General features: G+C 33.0%; 3 protein-coding genes across 3 annotated transcripts; all 3 read right to left on the bottom strand.

Moving 5' to 3' along the window:
- Window positions 1-8,385: 8,385 nt before the first annotated feature.
- LOC134261494 (perlucin-like protein) lies at window positions 8,386-10,542 on the bottom strand. Its single transcript, XM_062743930.1, has 5 exons — window positions 10,434-10,542; window positions 9,464-9,567; window positions 9,193-9,283; window positions 8,701-8,956; window positions 8,386-8,478 (listed from the first exon to the last, which is right to left on the bottom strand). The coding sequence occupies exons 1-5, from the start codon at window positions 10,468-10,470 to the stop codon at window positions 8,439-8,441; spliced, it is 528 nt and encodes a 175-aa protein (XP_062599914.1). The 5' UTR covers window positions 10,471-10,542; the 3' UTR covers window positions 8,386-8,438.
- A 3,042-nt stretch (window positions 10,543-13,584) lies between these two features.
- Window positions 13,585-16,091, bottom strand: LOC134261493 (hepatic lectin-like). The gene is made up of 5 exons (XM_062743929.1): window positions 15,994-16,091; window positions 15,515-15,615; window positions 15,072-15,165; window positions 13,928-14,153; window positions 13,585-13,669 (listed from the first exon to the last, which is right to left on the bottom strand). The coding sequence occupies exons 1-5, from the start codon at window positions 16,025-16,027 to the stop codon at window positions 13,645-13,647; spliced, it is 480 nt and encodes a 159-aa protein (XP_062599913.1). The 5' UTR covers window positions 16,028-16,091; the 3' UTR covers window positions 13,585-13,644.
- A 5,000-nt stretch (window positions 16,092-21,091) lies between these two features.
- LOC134261491 (lithostathine-1-like) lies at window positions 21,092-23,414 on the bottom strand. Its single transcript, XM_062743928.1, has 5 exons — window positions 23,324-23,414; window positions 22,871-22,971; window positions 22,553-22,652; window positions 21,448-21,679; window positions 21,092-21,176 (listed from the first exon to the last, which is right to left on the bottom strand). The coding sequence occupies exons 1-5, from the start codon at window positions 23,358-23,360 to the stop codon at window positions 21,137-21,139; spliced, it is 510 nt and encodes a 169-aa protein (XP_062599912.1). The 5' UTR covers window positions 23,361-23,414; the 3' UTR covers window positions 21,092-21,136.
- Window positions 23,415-25,244: the final 1,830 nt, after the last annotated feature.

The following is a 25,244-nucleotide window of genomic DNA, read 5'->3' as shown; positions in this document are numbered from 1 at the left end:
TGATCTATTTTTGTCATACGACTTTCGTTTAATAAAACTTTTAGACTTCCCCTGTAAAACTACATGAATGATTTAAAATTCAAATTGATGACGTAGCACCGTTGATGTTGATATGCCTAAAAAAGTAGATAATTTTCAAAATTTAGAAATTTTGTCATCTGTGTCTTTAAAAACACTATGTGACAATTGTTGGGGCTTTACATCAAGCGAACTTATGAATGAAAGTTGTAAGGACCAAGGGATCGTGAAAATTAACTCTTGGTACGATGGCAGTACAAAACGTGCTAGACAAGGCTAGGCTACTTGTAAGTTGTATATTCAGTGTTGATCCATGGTAAGTTACTCCTACATTACTAGGTGGGCATAAGTTGTATAATATAAGAAAGCAGTGTTCAAAATGTTAAAGGAATCTTATAACAGCAACTTAACTGCTAGGCTTTACTTTCTCCGAATACGAGTTAAGAGGAGGGGGGGGGTTACATCCGTCTTCAAGTAGCCTGTACAGCTGCTGTACCTTGAAGAAATTAGACATTTCTTTGACATATACGAGTATTTTTCTTGCGTTTAAAGGCAGTATTGCTCTCTATCATTCATTTTATAAGGGAAAGAATGTTACAAATAAAGTTTCAATAAAATAAAATCTTGAAGCGAGGGATCGTGTCAAAACCGGACGCACTATTGATAAGGCATATACCCGTGGATAAAGCATAGGTTTATCCAACGGGCTGTATTATCAACACGTATGATATAAAAAAAATCAAATATGTGTACATTGCTGCTTGTTTCGTTTCCTTTCTGTTTCAGTAAAGTAACTTTGCATTTCCATTCACTTCTTAATGCTAGTATCAATATACTTGATTCGTCTATTCTGATCAATTCCATTACAAAATGATTGCAAAATTGTAGTTCATGGTACCAACATAAAAATCCAATTTTTCTTACAAGATTAGTTCAGGAAAATTAAGTCCCTTTTCCAATTAAAAGGTCCCGGGATTTGTTACACGAACAATGTACATCCTAAACTTATATTTCATTTAAAGTAGAGGCCTACTCGTGGTAAACCGGAAGCCGGAATTAGCCGTTTTCGGTTTTCATATTATGGTACATATAACATTAGCAAGAACGTAAACAATGTCTTCAGAAGTGTTGGAGGGGTGTATAAAGATGATTGGTGGTATTTTTGTGAAGGATTGAGATTTATACAGTATAAAAACAAGTGCGAGGTCGATTGCCAGTCATTTCAGATATATTTTACCTAGGATGTTATTGATACTATACATTTATGATTGCATTGGTACAACTCCAATATTTCTGATACCTATTTACAGAAAACCTGCCAATAATTTGCTCTTATGTCATTAAATAATACTTTTCGTTCTTTGTTTTTATTTGTGCACAATTGGTATGATATGCAGATGGAATTTTCCTACTTTCGTTTTGACGGCAAATTTTCTACATACGAATGAAGGTACGCAGTTATAATAAAAAAAATTAACACAGGCTACTGATGTTGTATGTGAAATTTTAGACATAATTTGGCTTGCAAGACATTGTAAATCTTGCTTATAATCTTTTGTAAGTAGTAATAGGCATCCAGGAAAGTCTTACCATTATAGTAGTGGACATGCCCCCCCCCCCCTTGTATATAAAATATTCAGAATTAAATGTGAGAATAAATTTTATGTTTATGATTAGGAACGGGAATACAAATTTTGATAAAATTATTCTTTACTTTTTAGCTGATTTATAAATATTTTTGTTGACATAAAAGGCTTAAGCTATTAAACTGCGATGGGGGTACCTATATGTTTTACCCCATATCTCGGTGAAAAGACAGATGCATTTATCATGCCTAAAAGATACTTCAAGCATCGTTTGACATATATAAAGACAAAAAAATCAGGGTAAACAAATTAATTATTCTAGTAGAGAGCTTTATTTGAGTTTTGAGCTCAGTTACTTTATTAGTAAAATGAGATTAATTCTTCAATATTTTCTAAGTTTCAATCAGTAATGTGTACCGCATCCTGAAATTATACAATATATCATCCTTTTCCTTGTGATTTATGTTCAGAAGAATATATTTGCCATGTGCTGTGACATAATTATAAAATGTAGACCGTCTTTATAACAGTCGTGATTTTGTTTTTGGTACAAGAGGGTACATGAGTGTTTCACACCCTATCTCATTAAATATATAGATTATCTATCTACTTTTTGTGCTTTTGAAGTAGATAAAGTATCTCTTAACGTAAATCAGGACAAAAATTGCACTGTTAACCAATTAATTCCACGAGTAGGGACCTACCTTAACTGTCAATATTGTGTTCATTATTATTGACTTAAATAATTATGTTATGAATATATTCCAAGGTCAAATGTTCAAATAATATATCCAAACTAAACTGTATAGGTTCGAAGATGTGGAATGTTGACTGCATGGACTTAGACAATGCGCAGTAGAATATGTCCTTCGCTCCGGTAAAGTCGGTTATTTATTTTTGTTTATAATTTGATATTTTAGTCAGTGTAAATGTATATGACTGAATATAAACATTTATTTAAAATCAGTTTCCTACTGTTTTAAAACGATCGAGACTCTATCATATGGAGATAATGTACAGTTATCAAAACTTTAATAAAAAATAATCTCTAGAATGCATTATTTTTGTAATAAATAGCTTAAATAAAATATAAGATAAATCGTAAATTAAAATAAATACACTCTAGAACATGTTAATTAAAACATGATAAGGTAATGAATGCTAAATGTTTGTAACAATTATTTAGATAAAAAATGAGCCAAGGTATTAGAAGCCTCTATGTATACCTTTAAATTTTATCTTTCAGAAATTACGTCAAAGTCGTCAAATAAGTATAACACACCCATGAATGAATATTACTGATATTTAAAACACAATATACTTTTGTTTGTTGAATCGCCAGTTTTAAATTGCCGACATTTTGCAAACCCGGAAGGTAGACACAGAGGATATACCAGTATTAGCAGACATTTGCAGGTAAAACAATTCTCTAGATCTTTTGCATTTGTTTTCAAAATATTCAATTTTAGAATGATTAAAAATTTGTTTTATGTTTTATATTATCTTTGTATGTCTCCTCTTTAACAGACAATGAGATAATCACCAGATATCTTTCTAAAAACTTGTTATTAATATTGAAACAGGGGAATCATCAATTCTGAAAGAATTGTGAGTACCAATCTTTCTATCAAAAACTAATTTTAGTAGTCTTAAACCGACGCCTTTGTAAAACCACTGGATAAGAGAACAAATACAACTGTTATAGGGTTTCCCTATAAATTCTTCAAGCCCATCTTGATTGAAATACCACTGAACAAATAAGTGTAAAATATTCAGAGCGAAAGAAGTGTCATGAAATTTTGCAAAGCGATTCATTTTTTAAAAAGATATTTTTAATCATTATCCAGGGAAAATCCTTCAATGGAGGCGCAGTCATTTCATCTTCCTGGTGGAAAGAATCAGGATAGAAGGATGAGTTTCTTTAAAACTCCGTCTGAGGGTTTAAACCAATATGTCGACAATATGTATTGGCACTCGAATCTACAGTTTTCTGTTCTTGTTTATGTTTTAATGAACAATGGCATTGTACAAACGTCTTCTCTACGTGATGTTAATTTTGATAAAAAGAACAAAATCAGGTTAATGACTGTAAATCCTAATAAACAAGATCCTCTTTCACTGAGGAGCTTCACAAAATGCATCTCTGAATTAATAGGTTGATTTTTAGGTGAAGAACATGGAGTGAGCGCGTTTTCAAATCGTTGTATTCAAGATGTTGTAGAGAATACACTCATGAAATATAATCTTGCTTTCGTAATCCAGCATTGTCACTTGTCACTAATAGTCAAACTGAATGTAAAAGGAAACGAAGAAAAAAAATCAAAAATCAACAGACAACACATAAAAGCCTTTTTGTTCTGATATATGAAAAAATACTTGAAAGTTTGAAATTTAAGGCTAATAGTGAATTATTCAAAATAATATCAAGCTTACATTTTTGGAATGACGCACAATTTCGCACTGAGTTTCAAAACTTCATGGATAAAGAGCAAAATATTTTCAAAAAGTTGGACGAGAATGACTTATCATTGCTAGTATATTTTGCAGAAGCAGGGCAAACGGGAATGGTCAAATTCCTTTTAACTATTATTACTGATAGAAATCAAAGGTACAATGCATTGAATCAAGCAACATTGATGAATCAGGTAAATATCGTTCAGATCCTTTTAAATGAAAGAGTCACTCCGGACGCCGTAAGCTGTTTCTGTTCGATACAGAATGGGAATTCGGACATAGTCAGACAATTCATCATTGCAGGCCTTGATCTGTTGGAGTGTTCTGAGTCTCGTCACCCCGATTTCAATGGCCGTGTTTCTATTTTAGCTGAATGCTGTTTGTGGGAGAAACTAGAATTAATTGTTTTCCTTTTGGACAGATGTCCTGCCTTACGTCATGTTAAAAATAACAACGGAGAGCATACTGTACCATTCATGTCCTTGCTTATGCTGGTGCAACAGACGCACTTAAAACTCTATTTAATAAAAGTATATGTGACCCTTACCTTAAGTCATATAGAGGTGAATCAATACTACACAGTGCATGCCAGAACGGCAAACTTGAAACTGCGATGTATTTGATGAAACAATATCCCGGTCTATTAAATAAAGAACATGACTTATATAGAGATAAGTCTATTTTACATATGGCTGCCAGTGGCGGCAACATTGAACTGTTTCAGATTTTGAAAAATCAGACACTCACTGTTTCACTTGAGGAGGGAAAAACTGTAGTACACAGTGCTTGTCAACATGACCGATTTGAGATGTGTCGGTTACTTCTTGAAAGTTATCCCCATTTACTGAAGGTGAGAAATTTTCATGGCGATAATGCCTTGCATGCTACTGCTTTGGGAGGTAACATACAATTACTTACGTTTCTGTTAGAGCAAGGTTTAGATATCAGAGATAGAAGCAATGATGGAAAAACTGTGCAGCATCTATGTAGTATGAAGGGTAAAATAGAAATGTGTAAGTACTTAGTAACCATGCATCCTGAGCTATTGAATATCACTGACAATGATGGTTACAATGTTTTACATGCTGCATCTTGGGGTGGAGACATCGATTTATTCAAGGTTCTGCAAGAGAAAGGTTTAGATATCAACGAGAGAAGCAATAATGGAAAAAATGTTCTACATCTGTGCTGTATGAATGGTAAAATAGACATGTGTAGATATTTGATGAACATGTATCCTTATTTAATAGATTCCAGAGACAAAAATGGTGAAATGCCTTACATGATGTTGTTTGGGGTGGTAACATCGATCTGCTTAAGTTTCTCGTACAAAAAGGATATGATATCAATAGCAGAAGAAATGATGGGAAAAGTATTGCAAATCTTTGTTGTAGAATTGGTGAGATAGATTTGTTTGAATTCTTGATCAAAACATATCCTCATTTACTGGATATGGCTGACAATGATGGTATGAATGTCTTACATGAAGTAGCTTGGAGTAGTAACGTTGATTTGTTTCTATTAAAGAAAGGTTTAAATATAAATACTAAAGAATGAAAAATGGATATACCGTGTTACACCTGTGTTGTTTGAATGGCAGAATTGACATATGTCGGTATCTCATCAACAATTTTCCTCATTTACTTCGTATGACTGACAATGATGGTCAGAATGTCCTTAATGCAGCAAACGTGGGAGGAAACAATGAATTGTTTAATTTCGTAATAAAGAAGGGCTTAAGTATTAATAGCTCATGTTGGTAAAATAAACATGTGGAGTACTACATCAATCCCTTTCAACAGATACTAGATTGAACTGTTTCAGCAGTTAATAGGTTGCAACCCATAACCTCTGTTTATACTCTCTCATTCATGGAACCGGTCTTAAAATCCAGCAATCGGATTTAGCTTACAACGTAAGAATCCTTGCACGGGCAGTTTTTTCTCAGGGTTTTCTTATTATAGCCTAATATTTACATTTGCTGATGTTTTCTTATATATCAATGCTAATAAAATTCAGATTTAATTTTCAATGACATGCAGTTGGTCACATGATCAGACATTCTTGCGTATGAAAAGCAAACTGCACGTGCAATTTGGAAAGTTCTGACTGTAACGTCACATGACGTTGTAGATACTTTACGTTTCATTTCAAAATCAAAGTCTAAATAATATCTATATTTCTTTGTAATATGAATAAAAAGGTAAAATATAAATATAAGAAACGTTATAGAATTTGATCACTTGACCAACTTCATGTCATACCCCAACGAAACTCCAAAGAATTTATCTTATTTCTTAAGTGTTCACGGCATCTTCAGTTAGTAGATTCTCCGTGGGGATCCGGGTTAGAATAGGTCCTCAGTACCTCCTTACTTGTAATAAAAGGCGACTAAATTGGGCGGTCTTTCGGATGAGACCGTATAAACCGAGGCCCCGTGTCACAGCAGGTGTGGCACGATAGAGATCCCTCCCTGCTCAAAGACCATAAGCGCCGAGCATAGGCCTAAATTTGCACCTCTTCATCGGCAATGGTGACGTCTCCATATCTGTGAAATATTCTGGAGAGGGACGTTAAACAGTATGCAATCAATCAATCAGTTAGTAGTGTGCTCGCTCCGTAATCGGGAGATTCAAATCTCAACCGCAACTGACCTCAGTTGATAAGAAGAAGTAGGAAGCAACTGTTCCTTCGCTATGCGCTCGTCACTTTGAAATGAAAGTTTCGGGTTCTTTGGATGAGACCTTAGAAACCAAGGACCTGTGTCTAGTCAGGCATTGGCATGATTTAAATCCCTCAAATCTTTGTTCAAAGAGTTTAAACTGCTTGACTTTTTTCCTAAATAGAATGGTATTCAGCGGAAATATTATTGGTTTATTCATATATTTTTCTCTCTGTAGAAGACTAGCAAACTAAAAGTTCGAAAATAGATTTCTATGGTCAGTGATAGTTTTTAAGTGTTTGCCATATTGTTATTTATTTGTTTTTGCTATTATTCACGTCTAATGTAAATTAATATTTTCATCCATATGTGTTACTTATAGTTCATATTGCAACTTACAATGCGCATAAAAGATTGTCTTTTTGAACATTCCTTTAATTTATTTAATTATATTGTATTTATTTGTATCTGTATTTTTGCAACACATATATTTGTATAAAAGTTGAAATATATTTATTAAAACTTTTGTATGCCCTGAATCTAGACTGGGACACTACGGAGCTTCACCTTTGACAATTGAAAACTTCTCTCAAGAGCAGAAGCGCTTAAGGACAGATGATACAAACAATCTTTTGTCAAAAACTGTGAAAATATAAACTTGAGTCATGTTTTAATGAGTACATTGAATGACTTTCAGTTCTTAGTTTTTTATTCAAATTTTCAAAAAAAATTATTTGAAGGGAAAAATATTTGTATAGATAAATAAAAGTGATTTCAGAGAGGCAGAATTGTGAACGTCACAGAAGGTTTACAAATTCCTTATATTCTAGAAATTACTATTTGCATCATTTTCAATGAAATTAAGCCAAAATTATATACCTATCGAGGCATCCATTTTTTGTTAGCATCATTTGACCTAAAAATGATTATACATTCAAAGGGGCGGGCTCCATGTACCAACAGTTTCTTTTATAAAGGGGGATAAGCTCTTACATTGGCAGGTGAGGCTGGAATGTCAGCAATCTCGTTTGGTAACATAATGGGGCATTTCTTCGTAGCAGTGCCCTTGACAGTAAATATATCATTCAGTCGAATGTTTTCAGACGTTTTTCATCCCAATTGTTTGGACTTTTTAAACCCTAAATTTTCTTCGGATAACTTCATTTTCTGATCATGACAATGAGTGCACGTCATGTCGGTCCGTGTGACCGGTCGAAAAGAGATGCTTCGTAATCCGTGGCATCTGATCTCAGGTCCTTGTTTTCCCTGCTCCTGATCTGTGTTGTTTCAGTGATTGTTTGAGCTAGCTAGATTATCCCAATTCATAGTACAAAATACCAGATATATTCATGTAAAGTGTAGTAAACCTAATAAATGATTTACTGTACACGTTTTTATATTTCGCTGTGTATTCTATCTATCTGTTTGAAGTAGAGCTCTTATAGGCTGGCACACATAAACATACATAAGAACATTGAGAAATGTGCTAAATCAAATCTAACTACGCTAACTTGCTCAACAATCAATTTCCGCCAAATATCGTTCAATTAAATTAAATATATTATGTAAACAGTATTTTCTTGAGGATTTTATGTTAGGCATTAATTCAAGGCAGTCCTGTAGCATTTTAAAACAATTTTCAAGATCAACTGATAAATTTGTTGATTGAAATTTAATATAACGGCTGCCCAGATCGGCTGACTTTACATATATACAAATTACCCAACTACAACGGAGGCGGAGGCGAACGCTGATAGTCTACAAAAATAATATTTGCATCATCAATATCACAGTTAACTACAAAAATATTATTGGCATTATTTACAGTAATATTTTAAAAATAATAATGATACTACTATTTATGTATTTAACTATTTAACATTCTATAGAAGTAAAAAAAAATATTGATGGCAAAACTGATGCATAATGGGAAAAACGAAAAGATAATTGCCAAGGGTCAAAGGTGTGTAAATGACTCACGGTTTTTCACAGATGTAGCCGGGCAGGTTGTGGGCCTGATGTCCGTGGTGAGTATGGGGGGCACATACGTCATCTGACCAGCCGATGATGGTGTGGTTAAAGAACTTGTAGGACATACAGTTAGCTGTGTTGTTCCCGTCTGGCTGCCCCGGGCCCCACCCATTGTAGGATCCCACTGTTCCCCCCGCTATCCACTGCCAGGTTCCCTCCACGGCGAAGTCACTCCCACCAATCCACCAGTGGGTTAGCCTCTCACCTACAAAATCAAAATGGCGCGATATTTAGTTTTAATTGGGAGGTTTTGTGTCTTTTTTTCTTTTTTTTCTGACATTAAATATTCACATTTATGAACACCGATTTACGCAGACTAAATTTATAATTCATTATTTCTGTTTTGAACAAATTAAAAGTTTTGTGATTTTTTTTTTGATTTTTTTAGTGGTATAAGAAAGAGATAAGTTTTTATATTACCATGATAAAGATAATATTTACTTGCAAAAACGTTGAGGAACTGTTTAATAAAATTATCTTTCGCTTCTGTATCAACAGTCACTAAATGAGCTCCCATACTGCGACACGCATTCTACGGGTGAAGACAATGAAAAAATAAGAGAGAACAGTTTAAACTTTATTCAAGGAAAAAAATATTACAATACAGGTTAAATATAGTTGTTCCGAATTCTTGAAAGGGGGAGATTTTCTTTTTAGTTATAATTAATAAGAAATTTAACAAAAACGTTATCATCATTATATATTTACTTACAGCTGCATCTGTCCACGTGTGCTGTGTTTTTGTGAACTGGATACAGTTGGAATCATATGCCACCCAATCCAAGGGGCATTTAGATTCAACTATTACTAGGACCACTGTAAAGACAAGAAAAATTACAATGATGGAAAGGATCTAGATCTCTTAAAATGTTTTTACTGAAGGCCACAATATGTCGAAAATATATGTATGAAATATATGGCGATAACGAGCAAAAATCAGGCTCAAGTCCATTAAACAATACAAAATAAGATCGAGCGGAGCAAACACAGGCCTCTAAAATATCAGAGGTGGGATCAGGTGCCATGGAGGATTGAGCATCCCCTGCCGGCCGACCACACTCGTCTTGTGCTCCTTGTCATGATCGGCAATTAATTTACTGACAAATCCGTCGACAATTCAGTGTAAATAATGGCCTAACAATTTGTATAAAAAAAACGTCAGTTGGCATTTTCCTCAATAATAAATTGTATTTGATGACAAGGTCATTGTATTTACCATAGAACTTACGGGGTGATGATGACATTAAACGAGACTGCTGATATTCTAATTTCATTAACTTGCTTGTGAATATTTTGCCTCGTTTTAAACACTGTTCATACTAAGAATATATCCTTATGTATCGAATCAACTGAAAAATATAAACCTTCCCATTGTTCTTCCTTTTTTCTCTGTCAATATAATATATTCTGAACGGCTGTATGAATGCATTCAGCAATTTCGATGCTTAGATACTTTGCATTTTCAATATACTGAGTATTTATCCAGTACATTAAGGTAGTAGAACTTTGATTTCTTTACCAACATGCTCAGAATAACAATTTTGAAAATTGCACTCATAAATTTTTTTTGACGATTCAAACAGATAGTTTTAATGATTTACCCAGAAGCAGATAATAAACGCTGCTCTCCTAAAACTAAGAAACACAATTTATTAATAATTAGTTAAGGAAATTGAGATTACCTATAGAGACAATCAGAGATGCTGAGATGGACGCCATGTTGTGTAGAATGCCCTGGGAATCGTGACGGGACTGCTCTTTACTTATCTAGAAAATGTGACAAGTTCACATACAACTAGATCTAAGTAGTCTATCTAGCTCTTTAACTTGTGTCTGCAAGTTCATGTATACTTTAAAGATATGAGGAACTAATTTTGAAGACAATCTGAGGAATTGCCCGACAGAAATTTATTATGATGATACATGTATCAATAGTTAAAGCTTTTTAGGAAATTTTGCTTTAATAGGATTACACATTTCACAAAACTTTATCAAAAAAGTTCATCAGACATTAATATTGTTCAAGAAAAAAAAAGAAGAAAAAAGCATGTTAAGTATAATTTGCTGATTAAAAATAGTTTTGGCATATATATATATATATATATATATATATATATATATATATATATATATATATATATATATATATATATATATATATATATATATATGAAAATGAATCAATCGAGTGAAATGCACGATTGCTAACACTATTGCTAACTAGACAACAAGTCTACAAAACATAGCACAAAATGAAGACTGATTTTGAAAAATGGTTAAATTGGCAAAGGGGAGGGGGTAATACCTTTGTTCTGTTTATTTCTTATCCACGTTATTTGGGTCTAAAAAGCCTGACAAAACTTTGCCATCTTTTTATTTCTCGTATATTGAAAATGGACATTATTTAAAAATTCCTCATCTCATGATACATTGCATAAATGGGAAATTGAAGACTGTAAGCACTAGTACAATTACAAGTTTTTTTTTATGTTGCACAAATTACCATATATCCTACCTACACGTCTGATGCCAACTCTACAACAAGAGGTCTCAGTTAAGGATAAATAACACAAACAAACTTGTTTTTCAGAAATCAGCAATGTTTCTCATAGATTTACATTCAAATCGGTAACCTGAATAATGTTTACCAAATATAGTGGTAGAATCTTACAATATTTTGTCATTAGGTTAAAATTTTGTGCAAAATTTTGCATAGATTTATACAGAGAGCAAAGCAAAGTCTCATATCTCAGCACCAAGGAAAACCTACTATTTTTTTAAATTTTAGAGATTTATTATTGATGCCATTTCAAATCAAAATCAGCAAAAAGAAATTATATCAATCCATGCATCAATTTTTTGTTTTGCATTTGCTCTGAGCCAATTACACAGTCAATATAAATCTCAAATGTCTCAGATCAACACAACTCAAGGGCTTGGTTTACCTTTGGGTCAAGATTTTCTATAGCCTAACCAAAAGAGTCTGAGTGCATTTATTCTTCGTTATATAAGAGTTGCAGAACACTGCCACAGGATAGGCTTTGTGTTTGCACTGTTATAATATGGGGAAGGTTATTGCTTTAATGTTGCACAAAGCAAAGTATCTAACCCGCACATCTGGTACAACAAATGTTTGCAATACGCCAGTTCCGAGATTGTAGCTCTCCTACGATAGAGGCGCGAAAAGTATCCATTTCAGCGTGGAGGTGGGACAGGTTGTTTCTGTATACAAATGTGCATACATTCTAGAACGATGTTTATGGCTTTTAAAATTTAATAAATGTTATAGAAAGATTATAATGTAAAGCAGTGATGCATTTGATGATTTTATCAAGCTCAACTATGCATATTTACAAATCTACCATCAATTAAAGGGTACTTGAAAACGACAGAAACCTTGTAGTCTTTATTAGAAGTAACCGATTTTCTTGATTGTACGAACATTTTCTAAAAAGTTAGTATTTTTTAAGTTGTAATAAGGAAAAGAATCAATATGTCATTTAGATTCCCGACGTGCAATGATCAGAAGCATGTGTACCGTAAAGTCTGTATTTATTAGAGGTCCATATATTTCTTCCCTCGTCTGAAAAGTCTCACATCAACTGATTCGATGTATTTTCTTTTTTGTAACAATTTTTTGCGTTAAAAAATGATGCCTTAACATTAATTCGGTTATTCTCAAGTTGTAGAGTGCTTTCTGACAATCGTGCGGTTATGATAAACCCGTATATCGATGATGCAATGTATCCAATATACACAGTATTAAATATCTGTCCCACCTGTCTGTTTACGCGGCAACGAAACTCCCCTCCTCAACGAAAGAGCGCACCAAGGGAGATAATCTCGAAACTTGCGTATTCATTTGGTTGAGCATCCGTGGCATCAGCAGCAAAGTATTGCTTTACTGTTAGTATTATTTTCATCAACATTCCACACTGATGTCGTCTACAGCATTATATGTCCCTAAACTGTATAGCATATCAAACAAGACTGTTTGAATGTATAAAGGAAGATGGAATTAGAGCCGTTGGACTCGGCTGTTATTGTTCTGACCAAAACTAAAAATGTCTTAGATCAATATAGTACCAGAATATGGACACAGCAACACCACTCGACAACTTCCTTCTTTTTTCACTTTTTATTTTTTACCTTTGTAACACATGATAACGAAATGGGATAATTATGCAATTTCAGCAAGTACATTTTAATTCGACTCCGTCTTGTTATTAATTCTACTCATCTTACTCTGAATTTAGACGTATTTTATTGAACATGCAAAAGCATAAATAATTTCGAGGTGCTTTGTCATGACTGCCAAATAATGTTTTGTTTATGGGAAGCAATGTACATGTACGTAAATATACACTGATTTCAATTGCTTGTGGTGTCTGTGACTTTGTCGTTGTTTCTAATCAAGGTTGAACAGATTGTATATGACGTGTTGACCTGTTTCAAATGTGTGATTGTTGTCCTAACTTAGCTAACATTTTATTGGTTTTTCGTGAGTCAAATTGAATTTAGTATTTTTTGTCAAACTCTGTTTTACATGTTCCTTTCATATCAATCTAAGCTCATAGGTATGACAGAAGTAAATCACCGTCTGTAACATGTAACTGTTATTATTTAATTCAATGATGTTGTCAGGTTAATGACTTCTGTATATTCTATCGGCCACTCATTGTGCTCTCGTTGGAGCAAATGTGTTTTTTTTCCTTTAAAGCAATATTTAGTCAAGATCTATTATGTCTAAAGAAAGCAGTTTTATCTCCATCTTTCTTCACCAAGCTAAATATCACTTTGCTGTTAAGTTGTAAGATACAAGAACATAATTAAATGACCCAGTGAGTGATTTTATTTAGCTTATTAAGAACATAAAAATTCTTATGAATACAATCAGCCAATAACAGATGACGGGGCTCTGAAAAAAGAAAATGGTATATTTAAATAAAATTAATAGAGATATGTTTCTAAAATGATTTACTAGTTACTGTAACCTTTTTTTAACTTTTATTGAATGCATAGATAAATATTCAAATAAATACTCAAATATTAATCTTGAAGTCCCAAGTTGCTGTATTTTTCTGAATGTGAGTAATTATAAAATAGATTTTGTTTTCTTTCTAAGACATTTTGCTCTTTAAAACTCTTTTGTTAACTACAGAGTTTGTTTACTCACGGATGTTCACAGATGTAGTAATGGGGTCGGGCACAGTTGGAGTCGATCCACATGGAGTTATCGCCATTAAACACCTGGAGCAGACAGTCATGTGTTCTGTTACCGTCAGGATATCCGGGTCCCCACTGGTTGAAGGATCCTATTCCGGTTCCGGTCTCACTCCATCGCCACTCTCCCTCCTTGATGTAATCCGTGGCACCGAACCAGTAGGTTGACTGATGGAAATCTATTGTTACATTGAGAAAAGATTACTTGTTATGAAAAACAGGTATATTCGTTGGATTCAGAGTCATTATTGTCTAAACGTTTGATATTAGGACAGTGGTAATGTATATTTACCGACTTAACTAAAACGACAGTCAGTTACCACATTCACGATAAAGGACAGTGATTCGTCATAATTACCAGAAGGGGTTCTAATTTTTTTAACTTAATCTCATTTTAGCAAGTAAACCCATGATAAATTGTTACATCAACGACTTAGGACAGTGATAAGATGTAACAGCCGCGACTTATGTCAATGATATAATGTCACACCCATGATTAGAGGCAGTTGTGAGTTGCATCACATATACTGAGAATGTGAAACAGAATTATTCATTTTCATGCTAATTAATAAGAGAAATTTTAAATAGGCACACGTCTAGATCTTAGAGGGCGTCCAATAACATCATCATGTTGACAGATATAATGACAGATAAATTCAGTGCTGCGTTGTTATACTTACGATGTAATGTGCTGAGGAACATACTGATATATGATTTGTTATACTTACGATGTAATGTCCTGAGGAAGATATTGATATATGATCTGTTATACTTACGATGTAATGTCCTGAGGAAGATATTGATATATGATATGTTATACTTACGATGTAATGTCCTGAGGAAGATATTGATATATGATTTGTTATACTTACGATGTAATGTCCTGAGGAAGATATTGATATATGATTTGTTATACTTACGATGTAATGTCCTGAGGAAGATATTGATATATGATTTGTTAAACTTATGATGTAATGTGCTGAGGAACATATTGATATAGGTAATACTTACGATGTAATGTGCTGAGGAACATATTGATATAGGTAATACTTACGATGTAATGTGCTGAGGAATATATTTATATAGGTAATACTTACGATGTAATGTGCTGAGGAACATATTGATATAGTCTGACTTCTGTTGGTTGTCCACAGTTACAAGGTAACTTCTGTTCATACCGTGACATTTGGCCTGTCAACCAAAAACTATGTCTCAAATATCAAATTTAATACATCATGATTATAATTTGTTGACCTATTGATATGTACAAATTATTCTTGTTCTGTTATTAAGAGATAGGACTGTGTTTCTATCATAAATTTCCGGTTTCTTCAGCCTGACTTGAGCAAAAATTATCTTGCTTTTTCAATCATTTTCATTTCAGAATAGGAAAAAATAAAATACTATAGTAAACATAAGAATAACTGTTTTCGTCTCATGTAAGAACGTTTTACGTGGTAGTTATATATGCTGCTAAATATACTGCAATGCGTTAAGTTAGATTTTGAAAAAAAAGCAAGAAGATGAGAAATCTTCTTACAGCAGCATCTGCCCAGGTGTGTCTATCATGACTAAAGTACAAACATTCTCCATTAAACTCAGCCCAACCCACGCCACAGTCACCGAGACACAGGGTCAGTACTGGAACAAAAATCCTGAATTACAATGTAATATCAGAAGCCTGTTTAACTCTTCTATGTATTGATAAAGTCGGGGCGAAAAGTGAAATGTATTCACGTAAAGTTCGTTGTGTTAATGTGAAATACAAAGAAATGAAGTTATGATCATTTGAAGTTTATTTTACATAATATTTTCCCGTTTGCCAAAATCAAAAAATATCTAATTCAATTTCCCAAAAGCTTGATTTCCTTAATTTGTAACTGTGAAAATATTTTATGATCGAGGAAGGGATAAGTTATTGAAGAAAACCAAATTAATGAAGAATTGATTCATTAAGTAAGAAAACAGTATATAAAAGAGACTAAATAATGAAGAACAGAATAATTTTCGTTGCCATACCAGAGAGGAGGGTAAGAACGGGAAGAGCCGCCATCTTGTATGTGTGTCGTCTGCTTTACAGAAGGTCCTGTTCGTGCCTTTGTCGGTGTAATCCTGTTCCTTATCGCTGTACTACAGAAAGTACAACTTAACGTGAAAGGGTTCCACTGACTGCTCTAATGATCTAGTTCACAAACCAGAATTAGTCTACATTAATGTTACAAAGGGAATTAAGTATCACATTTATTGTTACTGATAAGACATTGTTTTATTATTCACTATCGTTAAATATTCAGTTGACAAACATTAAAAATATGACGGAAGTCCCCACCATGACGCAGAAATCGTATTAATTAAAAATTGTTTTCAAATAATCTGATGATATTTCATTATTGTATTATAATTAAAATGAATACTATCAGTTTGTAAAACGAACGGCAAAACCCTTTATTATGAATTTGTTACAAACTCTGATGGTTTGATACAATAGGGAGAGTGTTCACAAGTAAATGACATTTTGTTTATAAGATGTTTTGTAATTCTCCAGTATTGAAACTTTTTAATTAGACATTGCGAAAAGCAACTAAAAAGATGAACAATTTGCAGTATACACACTGATGATCAAACAGAGCATATATTCGGTAAAAATGATGATGCAGATTCAAATTTTCATTTGTCCTTTTTAAGTCCATTGAAAAATCAAGAGACTTTTTAGGCTGCTAAAGAATCAAACAAAAGTTATGGAACGGATGAAGAACCCAAAACAAAGAAATTTAAAAACAGATTTTAGATACTGCATTAAGTCAATCAATGAAAAAATGGTAACTGGGGAATAAGTCAGAATGAAGGTAATATCAAATGCATGAAATATGCATAGTGAAGGATATGGAGATAACGAACGGTATTCAAAATCAAAGTCCATAAGACAATACAATACAGGAGCAGAGCAAATAAGGACCTCTAAAACATCAGAGGTGGGATCAGGTGTCATGGATCGAGGAGCATCCTCTGCTGATCGGTCACGCCGGCCATGTGCTCCTTGTCATGATCGGGAAATAATGGAAAAATCAGTTGTCAATACTGTGTATAAATAATGGACTAACAATTTGTATGAAAAACGTGAGTCAGCATTTGACTCAATGATAAATTGTTTTTGCTGACATGGTCATTATATCGACCAAAGAACTTACAAAATGATGACTTTAAACGATACTGCTGATATTCTTGTTTCACAAACTTGTTCGTCAATAATTTGCCTCGTTTTAGAAATTGTTCATACGTAGAGCATGCTCTTGCGTATCGAATCAACTGAGAAATATAAACGCCGTATGCAGGTGATGATTGTTTTTTGCGCATATATAAGGGAAGTTAACGATAGAAAAGTTAAAGTCATTACCGTTGTTATAGAGCTTGGTTGTTAGATTACCATTAACGTCTTTTTCAAGTAAAATATCTAAGTATGAAACAGATGTGTCAGACTCTGTGGTATATTTTATCTCAAACTCACCAGGATATATTGTATCGACATAGGAATGGAAATTACCATTGTTAATTGACAATACTTCGTCGATATATCTAAATCTTGAGTTGAAGGCCACAGCAAGTGTTTTCTTTTTTTCACGCATAAGATTTTGCACAAATTCTGCCTCATATAAATACAAAAATAGGTCCGCCAATAACGGAGCGCAATTGGTACCCTTGGGAATCCCAGTAGATTTTTGGAAGACCTGGTCGCCAAAAACCAATAGATATTGTCAATCAGATACTCAAGCATCTTTTTTCATGTAAACTTCAGAGTACTTATGTGTGCAATCAGAATGAGTTTTAAAATTTTGCAAATGACGAATGACCAAGTTAAGTAAATTTATTTTCTATAGTATTTTAAGTTCCATAAGGAACAGTATTCAAGCTCCAAAATCTGTGGTAATAAAACTGTGGTTTTGCTTGTAAAATTGTAACATAGAGTATATGACTGTAGAAAACAATTTTTTTAAATGTATCAAGGACAATAGGCCATTGGGAAGACAATCAATTAAGAAATTAATCAAACAGCAACCCAAGTTATACTGTTTAACTTGGTTTGGGGAGTTTACGCATTATAAACCGCAAATGTAATATGTTTTATGGTGTACAGAATAACCTGACTGAGAAAACATTTCTTTCTTAAAATGAGATGTATCGACATATAGTAAACAATGACTTGAATGCATGATATGGCGTCAAAGTAAACTTTTACAGGGATTAATTAGAGCCATTCTCTGTAATGACTTGAAATTCAATATAGGTGCTGTGGCACGCATAGTCTCAAAATTTCTCCGAACTCCCTAAAAGTTTGATAAAAGTCTTTGATACCTTTAACTTAAACATTACAAAAATTGGTTGTTATGTGTAATAGATACGGCCATGGCAACATGTCTTAAGAAAGAACAGGGCCTTGAGCTGAAAATCGTATTTTTTATACTAGTATTTCTAATTTATTATGTATTTAACATTTTAAAACGGTCCTTCCAAGAGATTTCTTGACTTAACTAGAATTTAAAAGATATCGCCTCACAAATATCGCCCTTTATAGTGTTAGTAAGCTATTTTGATACTTCATGTTTAATGGTCCATTACGGAGTCCATAATGCAAATTTTTTGTCATCTGAGTAAATGTATACCTAAAATGAGGATTCCCAAAACTTTTATGATTTATTCTTATTAACGGCTATTCTGACTTTTACTTTTGACTATTATTCAATCTCTAACTGGATGCAGGAAGCTGGCACACAAAGTTTCATATTGATTTAAAGTTTACAAAATCGGACATTTTCCCCTTCTTGGTAATCGTAGCAACAGTGTTTTCTTTCTTCATCAATATATGATATTCAGCTTAAGTTCTACCAGATAAAGCCTATTCAAGGTGAGTCATATAAAATGTTTCTTGATTTGATGGCAAAACAATTCTTAACTCGGCAAAAAAAAATCACTTCTTACAATTGTTACGTTATTTCCTTGGTAACACCGCATAGTAGCAATTAATCTCAATTAATTATCTTTTACCTCTTATGGTGTTTGTGTTGCAGGGTCCTACGGATGCATATTTGCCAGTCTTGAATTTTCATGTTTTTTTCCTCAAGACAGTTGCATTAATCCAATCTTAGTCACTAATTTTGCTTGGTAAGACTGTGTTTCCATGGCAACCATAACAGTTATTTAAAGAATAATATTGCTTATACCTATATACTTAATGTCAAACATTTTCATTGTTTTTTGTAAGCTGTTGGTTAAGTTTGAGCATGTAACACCTACCATTAGTAAATAATGAACCTTTTTCAGCATATTTCAGCATTTTAAATGTATTCCAAATGTACAATTGGTTATCATTTACTTAAAGATATATTCTAAACAGTTTCATTAAAATATAAGTGGCAACAAGGTGTCATGTTTTTGTGAGAATGGTTTATTTGCTTTTCCTAGTTTTTATTAAGACTCAGTAAATATATTTAAAGTAGCTGGAAATCTTTATTTTTCCGGCTCTTACCATGGCAACCGAGACACATGGCAACGAACATTTATTTGATATATGTTTCTGGCAACATGTACTAAGAATGAGTTACATGTAAGTTTCATCAAATACATTGCGTGGCAACGAATGCTAAGTGGTTACAGAGAATGGCTCTTAAATATAGGAGTAATATTAAACATTTGAACAAGGTCAAGGCAGCGACGATTTCGTCGTATGAAGACCAAAGAAATTTTAGAAACTTTGAAGTCGCCATATTTTTCAAAGTCTAAAACAATAACTCAAGACTTATCTACACGTTGTAGAACAATTCCTCACGATACATTAAAATCTAGATATTTTGATATCATAAACAAATGCTTCTTAAATGAAAACACGGAACTCTGAAATTTTCACCTTTTTATTGGTCATCAGCAAAATCACTTTGTCAAAAACAATTCTAAAATGTAAACACGAGTACCCTGAAGATGATACTAAAAAGACGCTGGATTTTCTCACTGACAACATTTATGTAGTCTTTAGAGACCTCAAACAAATTGCTGGAATTCTAATGGGCACTAACTATTCTTTTTCATTAGCTGACCTGTTTTTATATTCTAATGAAGCAATATTATTCAAAACCTGCACGTAAAGCGAAAAATACTTGCTGTGGCCTTCAATTTGACATTCAGATATAAATCGATGATGATCTCTCAATAAATATTATCTAATTCGCATATCGACTCGATATATCCCAGTGAACTTGAAATAAAAGACACACCAGATCTAGAAACTGCCATATCTGTTTCATATTTGGGTGTTTTACTGACTATTGACAATAAATGCCAATTTTACAAATAAATTATAACAAACGAGATGATTTCCGTTTTCCATCGTCAACATTCTTTATCAATGTAGTAATACTGCTCTATTTCCTACGCATGGTGTGAATGGCTCCCGACTTATTCCCAACTCAAGAGCATTCTCCAAGTACAATCAAATTTTAAAGCGAGGAAAGCTACCAGCTGATAAGTTGATGTTGTAAGGGGTTTTTACGGCCTCGTTTAAAGTTAGCATTTCGTGAATTTTCTGGTTGTTATAATGCCCTTGTTGGCAAATATCATCTATAATTTGGTAGTATTTTGCCTGAAAAAAAATTATCGCGAGGAGTTGATTTCGTTAGCTGATGAGAAAAATAAATTTGAAGAATGGATCGATGTCGATTTTGTAGTATCTATATATTAGGTTTAAAAGTTTTATTTCTTAAATAGGGTTTTTTTAAATGTACATGTCTTTGATACATGTACTACCGTAAATCTGGAAATTTTTGCTGTATATAAATTTTTAGCAAATTTGCGAGTGCATTGCATTCGCAAAAATATTTTTCTTAAAAATAAATCACCAATAAGAAAATGTCAGCAAAGCAGTGGTCATTCGCAAAATTTTGAAACGTAAAAATTAATCAACAGCATTTTGACCCGAATTCGCAAAATAAAATCGACGTAAAAATTTCGAGATTTACGGTATAATATTTATTTCAAGTCAAATTTTGACAACAATAAAAATTGCAATATAAAAGATTCTGATCCTAAACCGTGTAGACTATTTAAGAATTAAAAATCAAACACACATGTACTTGTATTTCAAAACGTTTATTTTTTTACAACGACGATGGACGTTTTATTTTCGTCCTATAATGGGTGAACCCCCGTTGAAAAGTCTGGAAAAAATAATTTAAGGCATATTGTTATTCATTTCTTTTTACAATACTACTCTGATTTACCATTTTTGTTACTTGTCTATCTAATCATACGTTTAAGCTGCATGTAAAACTAAAACATACTAGTATATAAAGACCATCATAATCAAAATGAACAAAAACTCTAAATAGTGAGCAAAGGTGAAGAGGACCCATGAAGTCAAGGATTCCCATGTAGAAATTCCAAAAATAAATGGGTACAGTAAGTTTTCAAAGAGAAGAAAAAGTTCACCTGAACTGACAAATATAGTTATGATGAGTGATGCATCTCGCGTCTTTCCAGTATAAGTCCGTATTATTGTGGTCGAATCCAACCAGCATGCAGTTTTCTGAGGAGTTTCCGTTAGGACTCCCCGGGGCCCAGTTTGTGAAGGGGCCGACCTTAAGGTTTGTTTCCTCCCATCTCCACTCTCCCTCCACTCCAAAGTCGTTACCTCCCACCCAGAAGTTAACCATGCCTATAGCTAAAAAATAAGTCATACCTATAGCTAAAATTTAGCCGTACCTATAGCTAGAAGTTAGCCATACCTATAGCTAAAAATAAGTCATGTCTATAGCTAGAAGTTAGCCATACCTATAGCTAAAAATAAGGCATACCTATAGCTAGAAGTTAGTCATCCCTATAGCTAAAAATAAGTCATACCTATAGCTAGAAGTTAGCCATCCCTATAGCTAAAAAATTAGTCATGTCTATTGCTAGAAACTATAGCCGTACCTATAGCTAAAAATAAGACATGTCTATAGTTAGAAGATAGCCATACCTATAGCTAGAAAATTAATCATGTCTATAGTTGGAAACTATAGCCATATCTATGGCTAAAAATAAGTCATACATATAGCTAGAAGTTAGCCATACCTATGGCTAGAAGAATTAAACAATCATTACTTGTCAGATGTTTCGGAAATTACAATATCAGTTTACCTGGTCGATACAGAGGGCAAATATCATTAGTTGCCAGGAGATCTATGCTTCTCATTATTACATGATCCCATTACTGCTGTTTTAATACTGTTCATATTTTACGTAAAGGATTTTTTGGATTGGTAACTGCTTTTTATTTTCACTTTTGCACTTGTATCAAGGTTTGTAATAGATGCTACATCATGAATATTGTGCGTGTGTACAATATATATGTATTTCTAAGATATATTCAAACAGTAACAGCATTTGTTTCGACATAAAAAACGCATAGTTTAAGGTACCAATTATTTCTTTGTTATAATTAGGCCACATCACTTTAGTCACTTTATAACAAAACAATAGTAAACTTTTCACTTAGTGATAATTTGAAAACAAAGGTATCTTTCTAGTTCCAGTATAGTTCACTTATACTTACAAGGACTGGCTAAAGCATTAGAAATGGTTTTAATTAGGGACATTTTTTCGTAGCTATCAATTGTCACAAGTAGTGAGTTATTGTTTTGTTTGCATTTTCTCTGAAATGAAAACAAATAAAAACATACTTCATTACACGGATAAATGTATATATAGTTAGCTGATAATGCTCATTTATTGTTTGCATAAAATTAAATTGTAAGAATTTTAGCTTCGATCGTACTAAATAAATCGAATTTCAGAAAATATTCTTATCTCAAATGTTTATTATTTTAACTAATCTGCAACCACATAAAGACAAGTCTTACAATCCACCTACTGCTGCATCTATCCAGGTCACGTGGTCTTTTGCAAACATCAGACAGTATTCACCAACAAAAGTCCAGCCCCTGGGACAGGAAGTATAAACCCCTGCCAACACTGCAGAAATAAAATAGATGAACTGTTACTATCCGGATAGTATGTCTTAATAACCTTTAATGACAAGCAGTTTTTTTTAAGGAATGAAGCTTCATTCCTTATAATTTCACTTCAGTGTAGACAATAAGACAATTTTCCCTCAAAAATGCCTTCAATATTGAGCATGCTTTGAAATTAACGTCAAGAAGAGTAATATGTTTAATTTTAGACGTAACTCATTGTGACGTAAGCAACTTTTGTTATACAATATTAAATATTTCTTATCCAATTAAATTACTTTTTACAAGTTAAATTAAAGTAACATTATTAACAGCAATAACATGATCAATGAGGAATTAAACAAAATTCTTACCTATAAACAGAACACATATTTTCACCAGGTCCGCCATTGTTGAAATGAACTCTACGATAACAAAAGTCAGGAACTAACGTTGTTTATCTGTACTTCGATGCCAAAGGCAGACAGAAATGTAATTGTTGAAATATACCTTATATTAATGCTGTATTAGAAGCAATTTTCAGGATAGATTCACTCAAAAAATTGTAGCTATATATTACTATAATGAATCTTTAATCTGATAATTTACAAGGATATTTGAATATTCTCTCATCATGATGAAACTTTGGTAACTCACCATGAATGTATGCATCAAAGAATCCTTGACATGAAAGTCCGTTGGGTGAAAATAGGGAGTAATCAAAAACCTTATAAAATGAATAAATTTTATCAGGTTAAAGATAATATTGAGAATCCGGGGCCAAATTATTGATTCGTGCAAATATTGGAGGTTTGGATAGTTAACAAGAAGAAGCGTTCCTTGTGGGACCTTCGTATAGCTGAGATACAATGAAAAAGACCATTAAGAAGTTAATTCTGAATAAAAGTATTTGCCTTACAACTGTTGGGGAAATACCAGCTTTAAAAAAATAATAGAACACCCTGTAAGATTAATTTATATGTCATTGGCAAGTACTGGGTTCAGTGACTCAGAAGAAATCAGCTGAGAGTTATAAAGACTTTATTCGAATTACTGTTAACGATTACTTTATAAATAGGGATAGTTGACAACGGAAAAGCTGATGTCATATTATTTCGTTGAATTAAAACAGTGATAACATTTTCTGGGTGCACGTTTTATTGAAAACTTAAAAACTCTCAAACCTTAAAAAAAATACTGATGCAAATTGAGCAAGCTACTACTTTACTGAGCCGACCATAGTCTGCAAAACGTCCTTCAGTGAACACATTTGGCAAGGAAATGTTACAGGCATCTTCAGCTCTGAAATACTTTCGACATATTTTCAGTTGACGACCTTTTTAAAACACATATATATATATATGCCTCTTCAAACCTCCATCCTCTGTATATTATACAACACATCCAGTTACTGGTGCGTGCGTTATTCAATTGTGTTGATGACTTTCATTTCTAAATCACATGGATTTTGTGCACTGTTCATCTTCCATCCTTTGTATAGAAACACTATGGTTATCTTGTAATGTGAACACATTCTTTGTAACTTTGTTCTTTAATTTGTTTTGAGGATTTTCATTTCTACACCACATTTAGTGAAGTTTTTGCGCTTTGTTCGTCTTTCGTCCGTTGTATAGAAACATTATGGTTATCTTGTAAGGTGTACACATTCTTGTTAATTTTGCTCTTTGAGGTTTTCTCGTCATCCTCTTCATCGTCATCGTCATCTAACACTCCAGGAATATCCACTATCTATCAGAAAATTTAATACTAATCATTTCAAATGTCGCTACATAAAAATATTAAAGTAAGCTTGGTAATTGGATTTCATACTCCTTGATATATACTCTTTGAAAGATAAAAAATCAGACAGTAATTTTGACTGTATAACAGATATTAATATAAATATAAAGAAGACAAACTTACATAGACTTATACTAGGAATGTAACAAGCTTTGTTATGTGTACCTTCTGATTCTAGATACTAGTAGCACTCATGGTGTTTCCTTTTTAGTCTACATGTTTGTACATTCCTTTTATAAGAATTTATTAAAAAAAAATTCAGCATAAAAAGAAGAAAATCTTTGCCCTGACATTGAACTCAACATTCAAATATACAACGACATTTGGTCAATTTACGATAGTGAATTTATTTATATTCCACTACCGTCTGCTTATGGTGTTTTGTTCTCTGAACTTGCTCACTTTTCAAAGGTCATTCTCTGCGTTCGGTTTTAAAAGGCAGGCTACTCACTGATATGTTGGTGTTCCAGGGATTTCCACGGTCTTGTTTAAAGT

The sequence above is a fragment of the Saccostrea cucullata genome, unplaced genomic scaffold, assembly GCF_032062105.1.
Source record: "Saccostrea cucullata isolate Sc308-1 unplaced genomic scaffold, CSIRO_AGI_Scuc_v1 ctg919, whole genome shotgun sequence".
Classification (NCBI taxonomy): domain Eukaryota; kingdom Metazoa; phylum Mollusca; class Bivalvia; order Ostreida; family Ostreidae; genus Saccostrea; species Saccostrea cuccullata.
The sequence above is the reverse complement of the archived record's forward strand: the minus strand, read 5'-3'. Positions and strand labels throughout refer to the sequence as shown.